Source organism: Meles meles, chromosome 15 (genome assembly GCF_922984935.1).
Source record: "Meles meles chromosome 15, mMelMel3.1 paternal haplotype, whole genome shotgun sequence".
Classification (NCBI taxonomy): domain Eukaryota; kingdom Metazoa; phylum Chordata; class Mammalia; order Carnivora; family Mustelidae; genus Meles; species Meles meles.
The window spans coordinates 24,949,327-24,971,487 of record NC_060080.1 but is presented as its reverse complement, the minus strand read 5'-3'; the positions used below and the strand labels follow the sequence as shown (position 1 = coordinate 24,971,487).

Sequence of the window (22,161 nt, the reverse complement as noted above, 5' to 3'; positions counted from 1 at the left end):
AAGCAGGCTGCCCGCTGAGCAGAGAGCCTGATGCGCTCCCAGCACCCTGGGATCATGACCTGAGCCGAAGGCAGAGGCGTAACCCGCTGAGGCACCCAGGCGCCCCATTGTTCCCACTTTACTTATGCTCTTGTGTCCCTGACCCTATCCTATTGTACTCATTCATGTTTCTTTCGTGGCCTGTGGAGTACAGGGGTGACAGGAAGAGATGGTTGGAGGGATAATTAGGGTCTGATATCAGGAAGCCCTGCCCTCTGAAGGGACACCTGGCTGCTTTCTGGGATGTGTGAGTGGCTAGGTGCGTAAAATACCTTCAGGTGGTAAACGGGATGGACCCTGATGTGGGCCATAGAATTGTTTCCTATTTAAAGCTCGCTCACTTTGTCCATATTGCCTCCTCTTTGGAGAAACATCTTGAATATCATTTACTCCTCGAAGTGCCCCACATGAACATTTAGATTACCTTGAGCTCAGCACCCACACAAAAGAACTTTTAACAGCAAAGACGCCCATGTTCAGTCACCTAAGAAAATCAATCTCATGTTTGGCAACATCATCAGAAGCCCTCCTGTCCATTAGCGTGGTCATCTACTATATTGTCTACAATAGCAATTTCTTAACAGTCAAAGGGGGCACTGTTAATAATCACACCGGGGAAATAGGAATAAACCAGGATTTTCTCATGCAACCTGGGACATGCGGTCACCCTGCTCGATATCTGACATCCACTAATGACCTGGTTACAGAATCTGCCATTGACCCCTGGAAGTGGGAAAGAGGTTTGTTCCATTTCTCCCCCGGGGCATGCTGGGTTCCTCTCACTGTTGATGTTCCTGCCAGATTGGAAAGAATCCACACAGTTCTGTTCCTTCTGGGCCTCCAGCCCTTCTACCTTTCACAGGTGCCTCTAAGCATAAGCCTCCAAAGGACTGTCTCTGACAGTCAGAGATGATGCAGATGGTCGTCAGAGCTGGCCATTGAAATTCTGGGGACCGGGGGAGTAAATGAGAGCTGTTTTGAATCCCTCCATTTCTTCTGCTTGTGCTTGCCTCTTTCAGAGACCTTTCTAGGTAATTCAGGTTAAAGAATTTTCCTCTACTTTTCTTTAAGCCAGTTGGGTCACCCCTTCATGCACCTAAAACTTCGCACTTTCTTGGGGTTAGGAGGGTGGGTTGGTGGTTCATGGCTCGGGTCACCGCGGACATTACCACTGGAGACCGAATCACCTTCTACAACCGGTGAAGACCTATCACTGTGGCAATGGTAAGTTCTCCGCTTGGTATTTGGGGAAGAAACAAAGAAAGTTTGGGGGCATTTCAAATAATGAAAGAAGCAGGCTTTTGAAATGCAAAGATATAAATCCCTTTCTAGGAAGCAAATTACACCTAAGGAACAAAAAGGAGGAGGGGCGGAAGGTTAGTGGGATGGTGAAAAGAGTTGTTTAATGGATAGAGAAAGATCCAGAAAGGTGATTCTCAGATCTCTTAGATAAAGCCACCCATCTACTCATCAAAGATGAGAGGAAAAGCCAGTGGCTTTATTCTTCTGACAAAGACGCACCAACGTGGCAGAGAGAGGAGGGAGGGAGGTTGGCCATGGCTCATGCTCATTTCCCATGCAGCAGAAACTATTCTCTCACTCACTTTATCAAAAGGCCTTGCAGGAGACTCGGGGCATGTGGTTGTGACAGAATTTGCAGTGGCAGGGAAAAGGGAGAGGAACACAGAGGAAAAGGGGCTGATGTATTCTTTACAGTTGGAGAACTCGAACAGAGCAGACTGCAGGGGTCGGCCCGAAGACCTATGTCTGTACGACTGTGGAATAAAGACAAGACATCTCTGAATTCTTGGTGTGCTCCTTCTGCTGCCAGGTCCCCCTGCCAGGGCTGGGCCAGTAGGCACACATCCCCTTTCTCCACTGTGGCACAGGGTGCCTTTCCCATTTACCTCTCCCCATGGCCCGAAAGGGGGAAAGACCTCAACAGAAAGCCGCCTGGGGCCTCTGTGGGTAAAAATCTCATTAGGTTGGCACAGAGGGCATCTCGCCGGTGGTGACAGGTCTAATAAGCGCGCAGATGGAAGACCCGCGTGCACGCACACTCTCTCCCTTAAGTGACACAGTGGGCGGAGAGGAAGGATGCAGGAAACCGGATCTGAAAGGGAGAAAAAGCTGCAGGCTCCGCAGCAAGCTCAGCGAGAATGACGGGAGGACGGCTCAAGGAAACCAGAAGGAAAAGTGTGAAAGCCCAAAGCCCAAGCCACTGGAGAGCATGTGCTTTGGGCTTCCCAGCTTCTTCCTGTTTCCAGCTTGCATTTGCTCCATGTGCTGCTTTACACAGCTTTCCGGGGCCGTAATGGGTTTTATTCCATAGTTTTTATACGAACATGAATGACTCACATCTGCTCCAATACCCAATTTCCTCTCTAATGTCTTCGGCTGTGAGGAGAGAACAGTTTACACGGAATTTGCCGACAACAGGAGTAGCAGAAAAGTCCTGATCCAGGGGTGAGGAAGGTTAGGACCCTCCGTGCCTGAGCTGGAGGGGCCTTTGAGAGGGCATGACGTTATGGATGGGGAAACTGAGACCCAGAGAAATGAGGAACTGGCTCAGGAACGTCAAGACCAGGGAGGCGGATCTGTTTTAGGGCAGGGAAATCTTCCTAATTCCTTATTCCTAATGAGTGTACTTGTTTAATTCATCTTATTTCCTGCTATGTTAAATCTTTTGCTAGGAGCTTTTCCTCCCTGTATAAGCTGTGATGAGGAAAAAAAGTAACTTGGATTAATCACCAATGATAGCTAATCCCCCACTGCGATCAGCTGTGCTCTGCATTACTTAAGCTGGTTATTAAAGTTTTAAATATCCTCCAGAGCGCTGGGGACCCGGTGCTGGGCCCTGGAAGAGACCTACGGGGCTAGGTCCTGTGTGGGGACTCACCTGGCTTCCAGCTATTTCAAGTCCCATCTGAAGTGGATTTCAATCCTGATGACAGTTATTGGTCTGACAACCCAGACTAATGTGGCTTTTGGCTGGATCAGGTAATGACACTTGGCAAAACTGGATTCCCTTGACAGCTTCCACAGGCTCAGGGAATCGTCTCCACTTGAGTAGAGGACAAAATAATGATTCAAGAAGCAGGCACCTCGGAAGGCACTCCCTGCTCTCCCAGACATTGCAGTCCCTGCGTGGAGCTGCTGTGGGAAACCCGGGCCTCCGTTTCCCCAGATGCCCAACACAATGATGCACCTCAGCCCCTCGCAGCAGGCACCATCTCTAAAGCTTGGCGGTTGTGTAACTGTCGACCATCTGTTACCCAGAAGCAGTGTCACAAAGCGCTGAGCAATGGACTACGGGCCGGTGCGGCAGCTCCCGCCTGGAGCCAAGAGCATCTTCGTGGCTTGCCTGGGGGTCCTCTGCAGAGCCCGCAGAGCACACTGTGCCAGCCTGAGCCTGCAGGGCTGAGGTGAGGCCCCTGGCAGAGACGCAGAGAGCTCGAGATGCTGCAGGGATGGGTTCTCCTTCTACTTCCCTCACCCCCCCATTACAGTGATCTACCTGGATTTTCGCCCAGCCAGAGCTGCAGCTGGGGAGCCTACCTCAATCCTTCAGTGTGCAGAGTTCTAATAAAGTTGAGTCCTGGAACCCCCCTACCTGCCCCCACCCTTCCCCCTGCCCCACACGTGCCCCCCTCACCCCCCCGCGTCCCCAGGTTCTATGTGATAGTCTGAGAGTTGAGCTGAACCTTAGGACAGGCTGCCAAGAGTGTTCAGCTTTCGTGGGCTGTTTGATTTCCACCTCTGTCCCCAACCCAAAACTTTTTATCCACAGCCTGGCCAAGGACTCGTTGGGGCCGTGGGGCAGGACTGCCCTGTGGCTGGATGACCAGGTACCAAGCACAGGGTGCTTTCGGCAGATTCCTCCATATCTGACTCCAGTTCTTGGGGGCTCTATTTGAGCATGATTTCCAGAGTCCTGCTCCACACTTGCCCCACCTCCAGACAGGGTATGGGGCTCCCCCTCTGCCAAGCTCTGTAGGGAGAGGCAGGTGGTGGGGGCTGGGGGGGGGGGCTAGACAGTGCTAGTTACATCATCCGTGCCTCCCCATCAGTCAGCTCCCCTCCAACTCTGGCTGGGGACATGAAAATGGCACTCACATTTTCTGGCAGCCGCTGTCCCCCAGGCTTTTTCATACCCCTCTTTGACAGATCAGATGATCAGAATAACACCAGCACCTCGAATTCAGCTTTCACAACTATTCCCTCATTGTCAGAAGTATTACCATCCCCACCACTGTATAGGTGAAGAATCCAAGGCTGGGGAAAGGTAAAGGACTTGCCCAATATTCACAGGGCTCGTAAGTCTGACACAGTCCAGGAACCCCTCGTCCAGTGATAGCACCATGATTCCAGCCGAGCGGAGGCCTACACGGGAATCCAATTCCTTATTTGCTCTGCATCTAGACCCAAATAATTTGCATCTGCAAAAAGGAGGAGAACGCACTTTCCAAGGGCGTTTGGGAAAAGGGGGCTTTCCCAGGGTCACCATGAATTGGCGCAACTTTGGACCCCTGCTTCCTTACAGGCACAGAGCCCTGATGCTTACAGGGAGAGAAAACTAAGGGAGATAATTGCGCCTTAATTTTAAAACAGATTTCTTTAAAGTTAATTTTAGACGGGCTCAGCGTTCCATCCTTCCATTAAGCGGAAAAAGTTGCCAGGCACCGGCAGGGAGGCGTAGAAACACCCTGGGGAGCTGGCCGAACTCGGCCTCGGGCCTGAGCGGCCCAGGACAGAGAACCATGGTTGGGGGAGCAGCGCCGCCAGCGCCCGTGTCCCACGGTCCCACGGTCCCACGCCGGCTCCCGGAAGGCAGGTGCATTGGGGGCGGGCCCCGGGAGTGAGCGCCACGTGCAGCCCCCGCGGCGAGCGGGAAAGTCCTCCCAGGCCAGGCTCTGCTGGGCGCGGGCCGGCCCCGAGGTTCCAGCTGGCCGCTGGCTTGGCGGGGCTGCGGGGGCGCCGTTCCTGCCTGGCCCCGCCCCAACCCAGGCCGGCCCGGGAGCTGCGTGCGGGGCTCGGCTCGGGCAGCCCCAGAGCAGCACGGTGCGCCTCGGTCGGCGGGCGGCGGTAGCGCCCCCTTGCAGAGCCCCGCTCGCTCCCGCCCGGGCTTCCTCGGAGTAGCTCTGTCGGGCCCACGCTCTCCCTTCGCTCCCTCTCCTCCCTCCTCCCTTGTGTTCCTCCCGGGGTGCCGGGCACAGCCTTGGATTTCTCCCTCCCCGCAGCTCCAGTCCGTTTCCCTCGCGGCGGCGGCGGCGGGCGAGGCTGCGGCGGCGGCGGCTCGGGGAGCATCTCGGCTGCCACTGCGCTTCTCCGGCGGGAGCGGGTGTCCAGCTTGGCTGCCCTTCGGTCCTTCCTTGCCTCTCTGTGCCCCGAGATCCCTGCCCCTGCTCTCTTTTCTCCGAAGCGGGCGGGGCCCCTGCCTAGCCGCTTCCCGCCGGCCCTGCACCGGGATCCCCGGGCCGCGGATCTCGCTAACTCCTGCCCCTCCGACCCTGACCGCCAGGGGGTGCCCCAGGGGCGTAGCGCCGCGGAGAAGGCGAGGCAAACGGGACCATGCGGCGCCTGACTCGCCGCCTGGCGCTGCCGATCTTCGGGGTGCTCTGGATCACCGTGCTGCTGTTCTTCTGGGTAACCAAGAAGAAGTTGGAGGTGCCGCCGGGACCTGAAGTGCCGACACCCAAGGTGCGGGCTTGCGCGGCGTGGTGGGCGCGGGGCACTTGTTTGCCGGAGTGCGCGCAGCCCGCGCGCCGGGCTCGCGGGCTCCCGGGAAGCCGGGGAGGGGGTCTGGGTGCCGCGAGCAGGTAACGGGGCGCCGGATGCGGCTACAGGGCGATATTTCTGGATTTTAAGAAGCTCTGGGCACCTCGGGACCCGCGGAGCGTGGGAGTGGGAGTGGGTGTGGGTCGCGGCGCGCGCTCGCGGACAGAGAGGGGCGCCGAACTTGGGCAGCGCGCGGGGGTCCCGGGGCGGAGGGGGCGCTGCAGACCAGCCTCCCAGGGGTGGCGGCGGGAGGACGCCGCGGCGAGTCGCGGGCGGTCGGGTCGGGGGCAGGGCAGGCGGGTGCTGGCGCCCGCGAGAAGTCTGGCCGCGGCGCTGACCTCCTTCCTTCCCGCAGCTGCCAGGCCTGACCAGGGGAGGCCGGAGGCCCGGGGTGCACCGTGCGCGCGTGTGCGTCGCGGGCGAGCGCGTGCAGCCTCCCGCAAGCTTGCTGCCGGGGCCCACCGGCCTGTCGCCACCCGGCTTTTTAATTGTCCCCGAGCTCTCCAGCTGCGTGGGAAGTTGAATGTGCCCTGAACGCCACTGAGGAGCCTGTAAAAGCAGACACCTTGGTGTTGGTGGGGAGTTGGGGAAATGAGGATCGAAGTGGCTTTTCCAACTCCTGCCCAGCCGGTTCCTCCCAGCGCAGCCAGAAGGTTCTCCCTTTGGGCTCACTCTTACCTGTCATTCGGAGCCCCCATTCCTCCTGCTCCTCTTTCATAGACCTCGCCACGGGACAGAGAAGGAGGCCTGGGGGTTCTGTGTCAGGCAGGCATCATTTATGAACGGGGTCCAGAGCAGCCCTCCAGGGACTGGAGAAAAGCCCTTGGAGGAGGTTATGGTCTGAAGCAGGAAGCTAAAAAAGCAGGGGAGAGAGAGAGAGGGGAGTCTCCCCAGTAAGTTTGGTACAGAGGACCCACTCTGTGTCTGGTACACTGTGAGTGCTTCTTCGCAAGTCATTGTGTAAGTTGGGTGGTATCCTGATTTCATAGATTAAGAAGCAGGTTCAGTCTTTGTACCTTGCCTTAGTCATGCTGATTTGAACTCAGACCTCAGATATTCAGAATCTTTCCACTATATTAAGTTGTGTCTTTAAAAGATCCCCTTTTAGCTAAGTGTTCTGGCATGTAGGTTTTGGGATCTCGCTAATGCCTAGTTTATTGGTAGTGTGCTGTGTGCCAAATAGTGTGTTAGGAGCTATGGGTACAGAGATGCAGAACTTGCTCTCTGGGCATAGGAGATTTGCTCAGAGAGGGTCCAGGACCCTCCAGTTTGCGGAGGGCCAGCAGGGTTGAGGTCTTTGAGTGTCATGGGAGCCTGGAGCCTTCCTGGAGGAGGAGGATGTAGCAGAACTGAGTTGAGAAGGATGAACAGTAGGTTTGCCAGGAGGTAGGGAGGGCATTCCGGGTAGAGGTTAACTGTACTCAACAGGCTCAGAGGAATGACACAGCAGGTTGTGTGAGTTTGGCATAATTTGAGCATAGACCACGTGGCTGATGGCACGAATGAGACTGAGGGCAGGTGGATAAGGGTCGGATTGAGTAGGACCTTGTGGGTGCTAGGGGCCCTTGGAGGGATAGCAAGCAGGGGAGTGACGAGATCAGACTGGTGATTTCAAGCAGCCTTTGGAGCACTGGATCAATTTTCTCACCTCAGACCTGCCTGTAGATCTGGAGAGTTTTTCTTCTTTTTCCCCCAGGGTGGGTCTGCTCCTTGTGATGCGGTTAATGAAGCCTGCAGGGACATGAACTCTCTCCTGTTTTGCGTTGAACCTCATTACCTTAAGCTTACTTATTCTTAGTTTACACCAGGGAGCTGGGACAAGAAATCTCTATCTCTCTTGGTGCACTCTGTCTTTCGTCCTTACCCGCCTCTCCTTCTAGTGTGCACTGAACACACCATTATCAAATGCAGAGCTGTGTGCCCGGCTCTGTGCTAGGTTTGAAGGTTGCTGGGATGAGGACACTGGGTGCCGGCCCCTTTGCGGGGAGGTGGGAAGCCTCACAAATTCCTGGTTGAGGCAGAATTACAAACAAATGAGGAGTGGGTGGTGTGGAGGGAGTAGTCTGATATTGGAATTCTGGGCACAGTGCTGTGCAGGCATGGAAGGGGGGAGTCTTCTGGTTTTGACCCCTTTTTGTCTTTATTGCTTATTTCTGTTTTTTCCCCATTTTCTGTGTTCTTTAGAAACACAAATTCTGTGGACTTCTAAAATCCTGATTCCTTCTATTACTAGGCACCCTTATTAGTATATTTCTTCTTCCTCTTTTCCACCTGTTTGTCTGACTTCACATGTTCACATATATTTGTTGTGTGTATTTGTGTCTGGTACACGTATCTGGAGAAAGAGATGGAGAGACAAAGAGTCCTTGGCGCCAGAACGATTTTATTGCCGTGACGGATCTATTTCTGAAATTTGCACATTTTGCCCAGAGGAGCGTGGTTGGTTCCCAGACCCGAGTGCCTGTCAGAATCCCCCGGAGAGCTCGTTGAACACACGAACTTTGGGGGTTATTGCCGTGATTAGGGTTCTGTGGGTCTGGGAGAAGGTCCCAGAATCACCGTCTTTACAAGTGTTCCATGTAAGTTGGAAGCCGCCTATTGCTGGATAACATTTGGAGCTGGAAGAAGAATAGGAAGTATATTGATTTTTTTTTTTTTTTTTTTTTTTTTTGGGTAGTTTGGCTGGCCCCATGTAAATATGGCCAAGTGAGTTCCTTCTGGAGCTCCTCAAGGACCGGCCTGGCGTGAGCATGCACACACATGTGAAATAACAGTAGCTAGAATTTGTGTAGGGCTTCACGTGTTCACAAACTCTAGTTCATGCATATTAGCTCATTTAATTTCCACAACAACTGCATGGGGCAGATAATAGTTTTATGCAGTTAAGACTGGACAATGAAACTTTACAATCGGCCCAGGCTGACAAGGTTATTATTAAGTGGCCACATCAGGGCGAAGAATGGAACCCGGATCCCTTAGGGAACTGCCTACCTAAAGGCTCAGTCCATGGCGCTCACTATGCTGTGTGGACTGCCCGGGTCTACACTTGTGGGTGATGGGGGGGAGGCTGGGGTATTTATAGCATGTGCTTCCCAACCTACTGTCCAGCATTTCCATGGCTCAGCCCTAGATGCTTGCCTTTGGAAAGCTCCAGGGAAGGCGGAGGGTGTTGGTGTAATTTGTGGGGGAACCACCTTGGCTCTGCCCTTGGAGGAGACCTGCTGGGGCAGAGGAGACTCCTCCGGGGGACACACTGTGGAGGGGAGGGTCCCCTGGGAGGCTGCATGCGATGGTTGGAGCACCCCTGGTTTAGGAGTCATTGCCAAGATAGAGATTGTTTCCTCAACAGCAGAGATTCCAATAGGACATTTGCCTATTGTAGGGAAAAAACTCAGTTGCCAGTGTAGTACCCTGGCTTTTCCTAAGAAATAGTCCTGGGGGAGCTCTTGCCTTGGGTGTGTGGAAGCCTTCAGGAACTTTTTGTCTTGCCTGGGCACCTTCCCACTGGGGGAGAGGGTGTCAGCTTATTTTCCAAAGCGCGAGCAGTGGGCTCCCTTCCTTTAAACAATTTAGAGAGGTCAGGGGATTGGTGGAGGGACCAGAGGCTGTGGCCGGGGCTTTGGGACCCGGGTCCCCTCTGTGTAGCTTCCGTGTAGCAAGCTGCCTTCCCTGGGGTCTGGGACAGTCTCTTATTCCCAGGCCCTTCCTTGCCTTCCCTTCCAGCTTTGGGAAGCATCCTTATTCACCTAGTGATGGGATCTCTAAAGTGGGCCTGATAATAAAATAAAACCTATGCCTTGTCACAATCCAGCTGATGAGGAGAAGGCATGCTGCACTCCTAGCTTAAGGAAATTAATTGGATTTCTTTCTTTATTTTTTTTTTTTAGTTCCAAGAAGGTCTGGTTCTATTAATAGCTCAAGTAAAGATTTCTTGAAGTTGGACTTTTTAAATGTTGATTTGATTCTTTTACTGGGGCCCCCATCCCCCCAATTCTGCAGAGCTCTAATTCCTAATTGAAAATCATAGAACAAATTGGATGTCTTAATTCAAACTGTATTTCAGTGATAAATACTGTACCACTAAAAATACGTGAAACATGTTTTTATTTCTTCTCTCCCCTATCATTTGTTTGCCATTTGGAGAATTATACAATAACCGACAGAATTTAAAAAAAAACAAACCAGTAAATTTGTCTCTGACTTCCAAGAAACTAAATTTAGTCCAGGGGCTTAGGGCTTAGTAGAAGCAAATGAATTTGAGGCCTGAGGGTACTTTTTGAGGAAGGTACTGGAACTGTGAAGGCTTTGAATAAAGTGCCTCGGGCCCATGTAGATGTATTTGTGCTCTACTAGAAATAGAGCAAACACTATTAGAAACGAGCTTGTCTCTCTGTAATATTTGCATACCACAAATGCCTGGAGTATGTGACACTGTTATTTTATTCCCCATTTAGTAGATCATTTCTCCCGTTTAAAAAAAAAATGAATTTTAGAGAGAGCGATCCTACTAATCTGCGGATACTCAGTGCATGCATATTGGACTCTGTCCAGGGAATTTTAACTCAGGCACAACCAGAAGTAGCCCATTGTCAGATGGATGTTCATCCTTTCATTCATTCCTGTGTGTGGGTGCCTGTGCCCTGCTCTGGGCTGTTTTCCCCCCACGTGGAGGTTCCTAGAGCAGGTGGAGGGTAGTGTTGCTTCCGGGTCCAGCAGGGGTCGCTATAAGAGGATGGGAAACGTGAAAGTAGCAGGTTGGACTGTCAGGTGTCCAAAAATGGCATATCTTTGCTTTGTAGATATGAACAAGCTGCCTTTTTTTCTTTTAAACCCTGCCCTCTCCCCCAGTCCCCCAAATCCAGGCCATTAGGCTGGTGGGAATCTTTTCACTCTGGGTTGTTTTTGGCCTGCCTGGGTTGTACCTGTGTCCAAGTTTGCTTTCCCAGCCAGCAGCCCCTCCCCCCCACCAAAGGACCCGGCAAGAGGCCCTGTCCTAGGGACGGATGGATCTGTTCTGAGGGACCCTCTTTGAGTCAGTCTGGGGAGCTCTCTGTCTCCCTAAACCCTGTTCCCCTGAGTGGCCTCATGACTTTGGAAACAAAGACCAGGAATCCCTGGAACCTCAAATGTTCCTGTTGGCATAGAATGATGCCAGCTCAAATCAGAGAAGACAAGGGGGCAAAACCAAGAAGAGACATTAATGTCCCTGTCACAAGCCTCCCCAGCCTGTCCAGAGATGACCCTTTTTCCAGGTTGCTCATGTGTTCGTATCATTTTAAAGTGTTAATTTCTACTCATCAGAGGTCATTTGTAAACTAAACAGGGACAGAATGAGCTGCCGGTGCTGGTGCCCGAGGCCCAGGGTTTCCGCACGGCCTGCTGCACAGCCGTCTCGTCTACCTCCCTTGCCTGCATCCTCTCCCACAGCTTTCCATCCCAAATTTCCTAAACAATCTTAGCCATGTCCAGGCATGTGGGAAGGAATGTGTTGCCGTGCCCTCGTTGAGGGTCTGATGTGTATGATTCTGTCACTCTTCCAGAGCATCTCCAAGTCCCCCCGTTGCATTTCTGGAAAAGCATCTGAATTAGAGAGGGGGGGGACCTGTCCCCTCCCCGCTCCTCTCTTCGGGGCAGTCTGTGAGCCCTGCCATGGCTTTGCACATTCCGCCCCAGAGACCAACACTCTAGACCCACCATCTGCTGGGGAAGTGAGCGTGGCCATCCCCGCTGCCCGCGCCGGCTGGCTGCTGCCTCTTGCCACGGGCTGTAGCACCCCGAGAGGGTGACTGGCTTCCCTGCTCCCCAGCAGCCTCAGAGACACGCATGGCTCGCTGGAGTCCGGAGACAGAGCCCCCATCCTCTCCTGGGAGCTCCCGTCCTGTAATCATGTGCGGTTTCACCTTCTGGCTTTTTTTGTGTGTGTGGCAGCCCGTCGGCAGGTGCCAGGGGTAACTCAGGTCCTTTCTCCAGGGCCCAGTCTCCCCAGCTGTGAAATGGGGGTGGCGTGCCATGGCCCGGGGCCCGTCTGCCACTTGCTCCACCAGCGGTCTCTGTCGATTCGGGTGACTTGCGAATAACTCCAAAATGAGACCTCGTGGCTATAAATAATTATGCCACAGATACTCCGTGTCTATTACTTATCTTTTAATTATTTTACCAGAAACGCTAGATTAACCAAAAAAATAAATCAGTCTCCGAGTCCTCAGATGTTGAGCTGATTAGGAAAGAACCCCTTTGGGATATGCGAGAACACACGCGCGTACTCGGGTGCACTGGGGAATTCTGCAGAAGCTCTGGAAATCTGCTGGCTCTGGTATTTTGGTATTTCAGAATAAATGGCCTGATGTGACCTTCTAGGGCAGCAGCCTTTGCATTTGGCAGCAGCTGCTGCCATCATAGGACCTAATGAACAGGAGGAAGCTGAGAGGGGGGAGAGAGGAAGAGGTCTCTGTGGTGCGAGCAGGGGGTGTCCGTCCTCCTGCTCGCTTCCCTGCACCATGTTCTCCCTCCTCTTATTTGCATCTCCTGAAGAGCTGGTGGGGTCCAGAACACAGAGCCCCGGGACACTTGGCTGGGAGCCCCAGGCAGAAGTCTGGAGGGACAGGAGCCTGGGACTTCCCCTGCAAGGCTCTAGCCACGGTCAGGAGCAGCCTGCATCCCTGCCGCTCTGGGTGAAATAGTGGTTCTTCATGAAGGAGGGAAGCGGCTGCCTTGCCCTGGGCCACCCTGGACCATTCTGCTTGGATGCCCTGAGAGGGTCACCAGCCCTTCCCCGCGGGAACCGGGGAGCCCGCTGACTCCACTGCCTTCTGCATCCTGCCGCTTCCGAGTAGCACGTCTCTTCCGCATACCACTCCCAGAGACAAGATTAGGCACTTAAAAAAATAATTAAATTCTCCTCATGTCACTTGTCTTCTTAACTGTAAGCACTACAGAGATCTTTCAAGGAAATGCAGGGGAGAGCGGCACACTCACATGTTCCTGCCATTGGGTCTGAATTCCCAGATGAAGAGAACAGCCACCCAGCTGTCTCCTTCCTAATGATCCTGGCTGTTCAAAGCCAATTTGCATCTCATTCCGGCCCAGGAGAGAGAGGGAAGCATCTACAGACCGGGTAGGACCACCCCATCTCCACAGGATCTCTCCGAAAGAGGCTCGCTGTCTCTTTCCCTTGTCTCACTAAGGCTTAGAAATTAGGATTTTCTTCCCCGTGGTCGGGACCGGAGATTTATGTAGCTTCTCTTGTTCCTCGGAGAACAAGGTAGTCATTCATTACTTCCCTAACCTCCCTCCCCCCCACCCCGAGCCACAGAGAGACTGGTCCAATCAATATTTATGCGCCCATCGCTCGCAGCTGCGACATGCAGGCATCGAGGACGCCGTATTCCTTGATGGCCCCGGAAGAATTAGCTGGTGCCCGTAGATCAGGCTCATTGTTTTCCGGGATCTCGGGGAGATCAGGGCACGTGGTGTACAGATCAATTAAGCTGCCCAGATAATTGGCTGCTAATAGATGGCCAATTGATGGCTGCCAGCTGGGGGCTGAGTGACTGGCGTCCTTACGGTGGGGCTGGGGTCTTCATTGGCAGAGGAACGGGCTCAAAGCCTTGATTAATTAACGGTGAATCAGAAACAGGACGTTAGCTGAGTGGGAGCTTCTTTCCCATACCATGTCCTGTGATGTTTTGTGGTTTACACAGTATTTTCTTTCGCAGATGCCTCATTTGATCTTTCCTGCCGCCCTATGGGGTGGACGTTATTATTACTCTCCCTTTCTGAAGTGTGATGAAGCCGCGGTCGTAAGGGGCAGGAGGCTCCCGCAAGCACCCGCCAACCAATAAGCGGCCTTGAACTCACTCTTTTTTTTTTTTTTAAAGATTTTATTTATTTATTTGACAGAGATCACAAGTAGGTGGAGAGGCAGGCAGAGAGAGGAAGGGAAGCAGGCTCCCTGCTGAGCAGAGAGCCTGATGCGGGGCTGGATCCCAGGACCCTGGGATCATGACCTGAGCCGAAGGCAGCGGCTTAATCCACTGAGCCACCCAGGCGCCCCTTGAACTCACTCTTTTGACTTAAAGCTTGCGCTCGCTTTCTCTGTTATGGCCATGCTCAACTTCTGGTTAGCTCCCTGCTCTGGGGGAAATGAAACCTGTTTTACGTACGTGTATATTGTATGTATGTTTTCTTGTGGACGAGAAGTTAACTCTTGCTGAGAGTTAACTCTCAAACACCAGCATTGCTTTTCTGAATGCAGGAGGGAACTGAGAAGTAGATTTTAGGGGCACCAAGGAGCCCGTCTCAGGAGGGCCACCAGAGGGCCAAGAGAACTTTGGGTTTTCTTCCAGGATGGGCCAAGCGTAACTTGCCCATAGGCCTACAGAACCGTTCCATAGGGTGTGGGAAGATGCTGGGCCTGAGTAGCTCTGTCCTCGTGCGGGTGAGCCCACGCTCGCCAGCCGGGTCCCTTCTGGGTTGGCGGGAGGGGGGGTTGACAGCAGGAAATGAGACTCTGCCATCACTCACAAGTCAGCAGGACTGCAATTAGGACAAACACTGTTGCTCTGAATCCTTTTCGTGATGAATGTAGTCCTTAAACAGTCAGAAGCAATTCTCCTCGAAGAGGAAAAATATCATTTGAAAGAACCTCATAGGTCCTGTTTGAGAGGCAAGGCAGGTGTGTGGGGGATGACTCTAGGGAAGGTCCTTAGGAGACGGGACGCATCCCCTGAGCCTCTTTCTCGATGACAGAGGGCGCTCTGCCCGTGTCATACTCTGGGGCTGTGAGGACCCTTGATGACTGACTGTTTACTTCTGCCCTGTAGTTGGGCTGCTGGCTGGACCCAGCATGGGGCTCAGCTGCTTTGGGACTGCTTGAGAGGACGGGTGTGAGTTACAGTTGCTGCCCTGTGTGAGTGGTTCAGGGCCCGAAAGCATAAAATCAGGAGCTGCTAATGTCTTCCTGGATTATTTTGTCTGCAATTCCGATGAACTACTGGAGGGCTCCTGGTGGTGCTTTTCTTATGTGGCCTGAACGACAAAGTCAGTGTCTATTCCAAGATCCCAAGCAGAAACATGACTTTTCCACTCCCGTCCATTTCCGCTGAGCACGGCAACGTTAGAGGGAACTGTATTTTTAAAGCGCGTGCATGGAGTGAGAAGGAAACAAGTGTAGACCTCGTGCCTGATATTTTCCCTCTCCACTCGAGGTCCCCATGATTTTCTTTTTCTTTTTTCTTTTTTTTTTTTTAAGATTTTATCTATTTATTCGACAGAGAGAGATCACAAGTAGGCAGAGAGGCAGGCAGAGAGAGAGAGAGAGAGGAGGAAGCAGGCTCCCCACCAAGGAGAGAGCCCGATGCGGGGCTCGATCCCAGCACCCTGGGATCATGACCTGAACCGAAGGCAGAGGCTTTAACCCTCTGAGCCACCCAGGTGCCCCTCCCCATGATTTTCTAAGCATATTTGCTCAATTCTGGATAAGATGACTTGCTATAATTCTCCCTGCCTCTTTTAAAACTGGCATTACGGTTTCTGCTCCAGGTTTTAGCTTTTCCCTTAAAACAGGGATATTTTTGGAAAGCTTATGGGTAGCATCTGCGAAAGCCTAGCGTATGTACACACCTCTACCCTTGAGTGTCACTCCTAGCTATGAGCCCAAGAGAAGCACATTCGTATTTCAGTGAATGTCATGCACCTGAGTAGGAGTTGGCGGGCTTTTTCTGGAAAGGGCCAGATAGTAAGTATTTTTAGTTTTTTAGGTTATACAGCTTCTGCTGTATCTACTCAACAGTGCTCTATCTACTCAACAGTGCTCTTGTAGAACAACAGTATGTAAACAAATGGGTGTGGTTGTGTCCCCAAAACTTTATTTATGGACACTGAAATTTGAATTCCACAGCTCTTCCGCATCTCTTGAAGTATTCTCCTTTGAGGATGACGTATTTTCAAATTATCTGTACACGTAAACTGCTTTCTTCGTTTGCAGGATATGCTAAAACAGGTCGGGGGCAGGCCAGACTTGACACTGGGATTCTGTTTATATTCAGTATGGAAACAGGCAAAACTCATCTGTGATGTTAGAAGTCAGTTTCACAGGACCTTTGGTTGGAGTTGGTGACAGGAAGGAGGCAGGGGAGGGACGCCTGGGTGGTGCAGTCAGTGAAGCCTCTGCCTTTAGCTCAGGTCACGATCTCAGGGTCTGGGGATCGAGCCCAGAGTTGGGCTTCCTGCTTGGGGGCGGGGGGAGCCTCTTTCCTCTCTCTGCCTCCCCCCACCCAACTCATGTTCTCTCTATCTCAAATAAATAAATAAATAAATAATATCTTAAAAAAAAAAGGCAGGGGACATTTGGGGAGAACTGGTTCTGTTCAGTTTCTTGATCTAGATACTGGTTACTCAGGTGTGTTTACTTTGTGAAAATCCATCCAATGTGAGCTCTTTTCTGTGTGGATTTCACTTCCGTGAAAAGTTAAAAAAAAAATCTGGAATGCATGTGTGGCTTCTGACTCAGATTTTAGCACCTTCTCTGGGGTCAGAGCATAGTGGTTTTTAGTCTTTTGGTAGCTCTTGGTTCCTATTTCATGGATGACACCGTCTCTGGAGAAAGGTCTTGGTATATCTTTCCGGTTTCCCAAATCTCATTCCCTTTTATAATCAGGGAGATGTTTAACAGCTGGTGTGGTCCAGCCAACCAAAGTTTTTCTTGACCCCAACTCATTCCCAACATATAGGTTCCATTTCCTCAGTAATTTGAATTACTGGTTCAGCAGGAACCAGGAAGAACAATAACTTTGTAGTCAGAATGTCATCCAACTCTGTATTGTTTATTTTATTGTAAATACTGGTCCACAGGGGTCAATAATATAGTTTTATACTCCTTAAAAAAGAAAAACCAAAGTACTGAGTGTTAATCCATTCATCGCTGGATCATAAGAAGATGGGGAGGCGTCCAGGAGGGTTGGTGTGGCTGGAAGGCTTTCAGGACAGTGGGAACTGTGAGTAGGACGTTGGCTGGTGTCACTGTCCCATACTGAATCCATAGCGCTTCTGGGAATGAGGCACATCTTGTTTCGACCAGAAGCTATTGGATGCAGTGGTTTTATGTTGGAAGCCAGCTCTTCTAGGACAAGTCATTTTATAACAATATTCAAGGAGGAAACTTTACAACATTTTCAAAGAGAAATATATTGCCCTTTCGGCACCGTTTGACAGCCTTATGAGCACTTCTGTGGATGACTGGGAATGTTTCTGGTCCCAGGGTTGAACTTGAAAAAAGGAAGTCTGCAAGTATTGCGTTCTTGTGAGCACAGAGGCGTGCTTCAGGATTGATCGGAGAGGGGGCAGTGAGAATCGATCCACAGATGGGAAAATGCACAGGCCACTATAGATGGCTAGCCACTCCCAATACCATCTCTCCGAGAGGAGGAGTCCCTCATCCCTCATAATAGCACCAATTATTCCGTTATTTGTGCTAAGGAGTTGAAAGCTATCGTGTGCCGGGGAAAATACTCAGCACGGAGCAGTAATTACGGACCAGCTGATGATAAAAGATGCATTGGATTGACTGCTAATTAGATTATTAGCACCAAAAACAAATATCTGCTATTAATACCATAAATAAGCCACATTTACGATATTTTCTACTGCAAGTGCATATTCCTTTTTACAACGGGCAATTGCCTTTCTTCTCTTTTGGGGCCAAGACTTCCAGTTTTCCCCAGCCATACTAAGCATATTTGTTCATTGAGCTATAATCTGGTCATCTTCTTGTTTTCTTCCAGTCTCAAGGAGTGGGGTCCAGAGAGCCGGTATGTGTAGTTAGTGCCACACATCAGGCCCTGAAGTGTGTTAGATCCTTCCAGGGAAAAAGCATCCAGGTCTTTCCCACCGGGCACGGCATCACTGTGAAGGGTAAGGAATTGTAGAGTTTTCCCTGTGAGATCAGTGCTAGAGTTCATTGCCAAAGAAATGACCCAGTTGCTTTTTTGGTGGCATTTTAAGATCTGGTCCTTTTTATCCTGGGCTCGAGGTGGATGGGACAGACACTTGCGTGTTTCAGTTGCCAGCACCCCACCCCCAAGTTGGCCATCTTTCTGCAAGTAGGTTGATGGTGTGTGCCCAGCAGTGTGAGACTCCAGCTGTCTTCATCTTGGGTGGCTATGAGTTTCGAGGGTAGGACCATTGGAAAGAGCCCTCGGGAGCTTCCTGGGTTGCCTGGAGAGAGAGGCCCACTCCGGCAAGAACCAAGGGGCAGCTCTGGCCATGACCTTGGTAAGCGGTACAAGTGACTGTCAAGTGTTCATGCCTGAAATTGTATGGATTTGGTTCGAGACCACCATCATGTGCCAGGAGTTTTTGCAGGAAGGAGAGTTTTCTGTGGGGAGGGGTGCATGACTGCCTGTTGGGAGAAACGCTAGGTGCTTATCTGAGTTAAGTCATTCATTCTCAACACCATCCTAGGAGGTGGGCAGGCTCATCGGCACAGTCACACTGGGTGTTGAAGGCTGGCGCCCTTCTGATTACACGGTGTCTGAACCATACAGGTTGTTCAGATGTTCTCTGGATGATACTGATTAGCCTTATTTTACCGATGAAGAACTTGAGGTTCAAGTTCCAATAACTTGCCAGAATTAGTAGAGCTGGTAAGTGGCGGAGCTGAGATGGGTCTGGGTGATTTTGGAGCCCATGCTGGGGCACCATGAGGATGGTTCACAAGGGGTGGGGGGCAGTGAGCTCCTTGGAGTTCCTCCTTTTGAGTGCCTCACCAATGTGGAGTGACAGAGTAAGCAAATGCCCCTGTCCCTGGGTCACCCTCGTCAGTTCATCCCTTAAGCCCCTATGGGGTGAGTGTGAAGCCTGCTGCAGGCGGTGTCCCAGCTGGGTGCTGCCCTCCTTGCCCAGGCCAGATTTGGGGCAGTCGTGGAGTATGGAGCGGTGGCTGTCTTCTGGCTCCTGGCCGCCAGAAGAACTGTCTCCCTCCTGGATTTTACACCGTATTGTGTATTATTGGAAGGATACAACTGTGTCTCTAGGATGGCTTTTTTACAGTGAAAGGGACTGCAAGATGAACAGGAATCTTTTCTCTCTTTTGAGTCAAAGTGGAATGTAAGGCCAAGAGGGAGAGAGAGAAACCTTTTTCGACTTCACGGGATAAAGGTTTGAGAAGATTGCCTTTGAATTTACTAGTTGTCTTTGCAAGGTTGAATTTCATCCCTTGATCATGTCCCTCTTCTGTTAGCTCAGAAAACTCTAGTTGAAGGTCAGTTTCATCCTGATAAGCTGTTTCACTGAAACAGGAACCTGTTATTCCACAAGGCCTCTTTTTTTTTTTTTTTAAGATTTTATTTATTTATTTGACAGACAGAGATCACAAGCAGGTAGAGAGGCAAGCAGAGAGAGAGAGAGAGAGAGGAGGAGGAAGCAGGCTCCCGCCGAGCAGAGAGCCCGATGTGGGGCTCGATCCCAGGACCCTGGGATCATGACCTGAGCCGAAGGTAGAGGCTTTAACCCACTGAGCCACCCAGGCGCCCCTCCACAAGGCCTCTTATTAGAAGCAGCAGCATTTAGGGGATGGTCTTTTAAAGTCATTTCAGTGATTTTTGAACAAGTACATTTGCTTAAATCTACTCCTCCCCAAAGTGTTTGTTGTTTGAAAAGCATAGGAGCATCTATGTGGCTCATTTGGTTAAGCGTCTGCTTTTGGCTGGGGTCATGATCCCAGGGTACTGGAATTGAGCCCCATATCAGGCCCTCTGCTTCTCCCTCTCCCATGCCCCCTGCTTGTGTTGTCTGTCTCGCTCTCTTTCTCTCTGTCAAATAAATAAATAAAAATCTTTTTAAAAAAAAAGGAAAGCATAACACTAGTTTCAGGAGGACAGGAAAGGAAAACCAACTTCAGGATACAAAATAGGGTGACGGAGCAACCCAGTTTGATTGAATTTGTCAGGTATGACTGTTGGGGTTCTATACTTTTGGGGCATCCAAGACATGGACCACAGCCAGTCCCTTCTTCCTGTTCTTTATGGATGGCCTGGGAACTAAGAATGTTTTTTTTTTTTTTTAATATTTTTTAATGGTTGGAAAAAAACTTGGAAGAAAAATAATATTTTGTGACACGTGAAAGGTATATGAGATTCAAATTCCAGTGTCCATAAATAAAGCATTATGGGAACACAGTCATGCTGGCTCCTTTATGTGGCGGCCTTCGTGCTGCCGTGGCAGAGCTGAGCAGTGAGGGAGGCTGGATGGGTTACAAAGCCAACATTTAAGGGGCCCTTGAGAGGAAACGTTCGCTAGTCCCTGCCCCAGACCTTTGTTTCTCCAAGTATGACTTCTGGGCAGGGATGTTGATTCCCCTGAAAGTTGGTTAGAAATGCCAAATCTCAGGCCACCCCTACTGATTTTACACCTGCATTGAGGCACAGCCCCCACGTGGTTTCTGTACAATTAAAGTTTGAGAAACGCTGGGTTCGAGGTCAACTAACTCTTTCAGAAAGCTTGTGTGGGACAAACTGAGGTCGAGAGTCGGTGCCATTATTTCCCTATTTATAGCGAATTCCACAGGTTTGGATTATTCAGGACTAAACTCCTATCCTCCCAGCCCCCGCCCCACCACGTTGGACTGGGGATTCTCCTGCTACTTTTAGCTGCACAAAGAGCCAGGAGGTTTCCTCCACGCCCTGAAACAGGAGAGGAGCCTTGAATCTTCCAGGCATTGTGGTCATAGCAGGAACATCATTGACCAAGCCTTGTGTTGCTACCGGGCTGGTGGGTTTCGTGTGACGTCAGAGGCCCCCACACTCAGGGTCCTGCCTCCTTAGGGGCAGCAATGAGCCATTCTTCTTGGCTCTTGTGACACTTTGGACACCCCCTCCCCAGCTTTTAGGACTGGCTGCCTCCATTGTCTTTCCAAGTTGGAGGATTTCCCTTTTTCCATTACACCCTGGGATACTTATTCATTCAAGGACATTGGCTTTTACATATCACCTCCACGGAAGCAAGGGAGCATCAAGCCCTGGTTATGTGCTGAGATGGGGGGGTTAGGGTAGGGTTTGGGTGGGAGAAAGTGGGTAGAATGCAGTGGAGAAGAAATATGATGAATATCTCAATATAGTATCCTAGCACAACTGCAGTATATTATGATACAGTTGATGGGACAATGCATGGCCTCTAAGACAGTAGTAAACAGATTGTCTTCCTGTAGAAAAAGAGGTGACTCCTACAGGAATTTAGAGAGAGGGAGACTGTGTGGGTGGCAGGGACAAGGGAGGTCTTCTGAGGTGCTGTGACTCCAACAAGAGTGACCAGAGGTCAGTGGAAACCAGAAGAACAGGTGTGGAAGAATTTGAAAATAAAGTCATTTGCTTATTTTTATCCTAAGGTGCACGTTATGTCTGAAGGTAAACAGCTATCCCCAGTTGAGAATATTATACCCTCCCCACTGGGGACTTGGTTCAGTAAATGTTTTGTATTTGAGAGTTTTAACTGCTCAGGGTATCCTCATTGCTTTTAAAGTAGCAATTCCTTGAAATTTGAACTTGATGTTCCCGGTCTTTTACCCTTTTGGCCTGAATGAGAGTGACTGTGTGTGTTCTCCATTTCTCACCAATGTCCATTCTGGTTTTTCCTGACCACCTGTTTTCATTTTTAATTCATGTGGCTGCTCTTAAAGAAATGCTCCCTGGGAAAATCTGTCTCACCTGTCTACATTCCCTTGAGTGAAGGCTTGGCAAGGCTGTGGCCAAAAGTCACCTAGAACAGTCATGTCCTCTGAAGGGTATGCTTGGGGTCCTGAGTCCTGGAGACTTGAGTCCTGGAGACTTGAGTCCGTGAACATTAATTGGAGGCATGGAGGAATAATGACATCCTGGCTGGTTCCTGGGAGGATGGATCATGGTCAGGATCTAAAGCTTCCCTCCTTCTTGTATATACCAGGTAGCCCAAGGCTGATGGCATTTTGCATTAACTGTGATATGTGGCTGATCCACTGTGCCTCTCTCCATATTATCCTCTTGGGAAGGTAGATTAGGAAAGAACCTAATTCAATGGACACAGAAATAGGTTCACGATGTACCATGTTAAAAAAAAAAAAAAAAAAGCAGGGGGCGCCTGGGTGGCTCAGTGGGTTAAGCCGCTGCCTTCAGCTCAGGTCATGATCTCAGGGTCCTGGGATCGAGTCCCACATCGGGCTCTCTGTTCAGCGGGGAGCCTGCTTCCTTTCCTCTCTCTCTGCCTGCCTCTCTTGTGATTTCTCCCTGTCAAATAAATAAATAAAATTTAAAAAAAAGTAGGATTCAAAATTGTGTCCACAGTAGGACCTTATTTTGTCTAAAACAAGATGTATAT

General features: G+C 50.8%; 1 protein-coding gene across 2 annotated transcripts in view; it reads left to right on the top strand.

Moving 5' to 3' along the window:
- The first annotated feature begins 5,309 nt into the window (after positions 1-5,309).
- GALNT14 (polypeptide N-acetylgalactosaminyltransferase 14) overlaps positions 5,310-22,161 on the top strand; it is a 208,248-nt gene continuing 191,396 nt past the window's right edge. For both annotated transcript variants that reach the window (XM_045979482.1, XM_045979483.1), the window contains exon 1: positions 5,310-5,739. In XM_045979482.1, the coding sequence (XP_045835438.1) occupies positions 5,611-5,739 (129 nt within the window). In that variant the 5' untranslated portion in view covers positions 5,310-5,610. The remainder of the gene's footprint in view (positions 5,740-22,161) is intronic.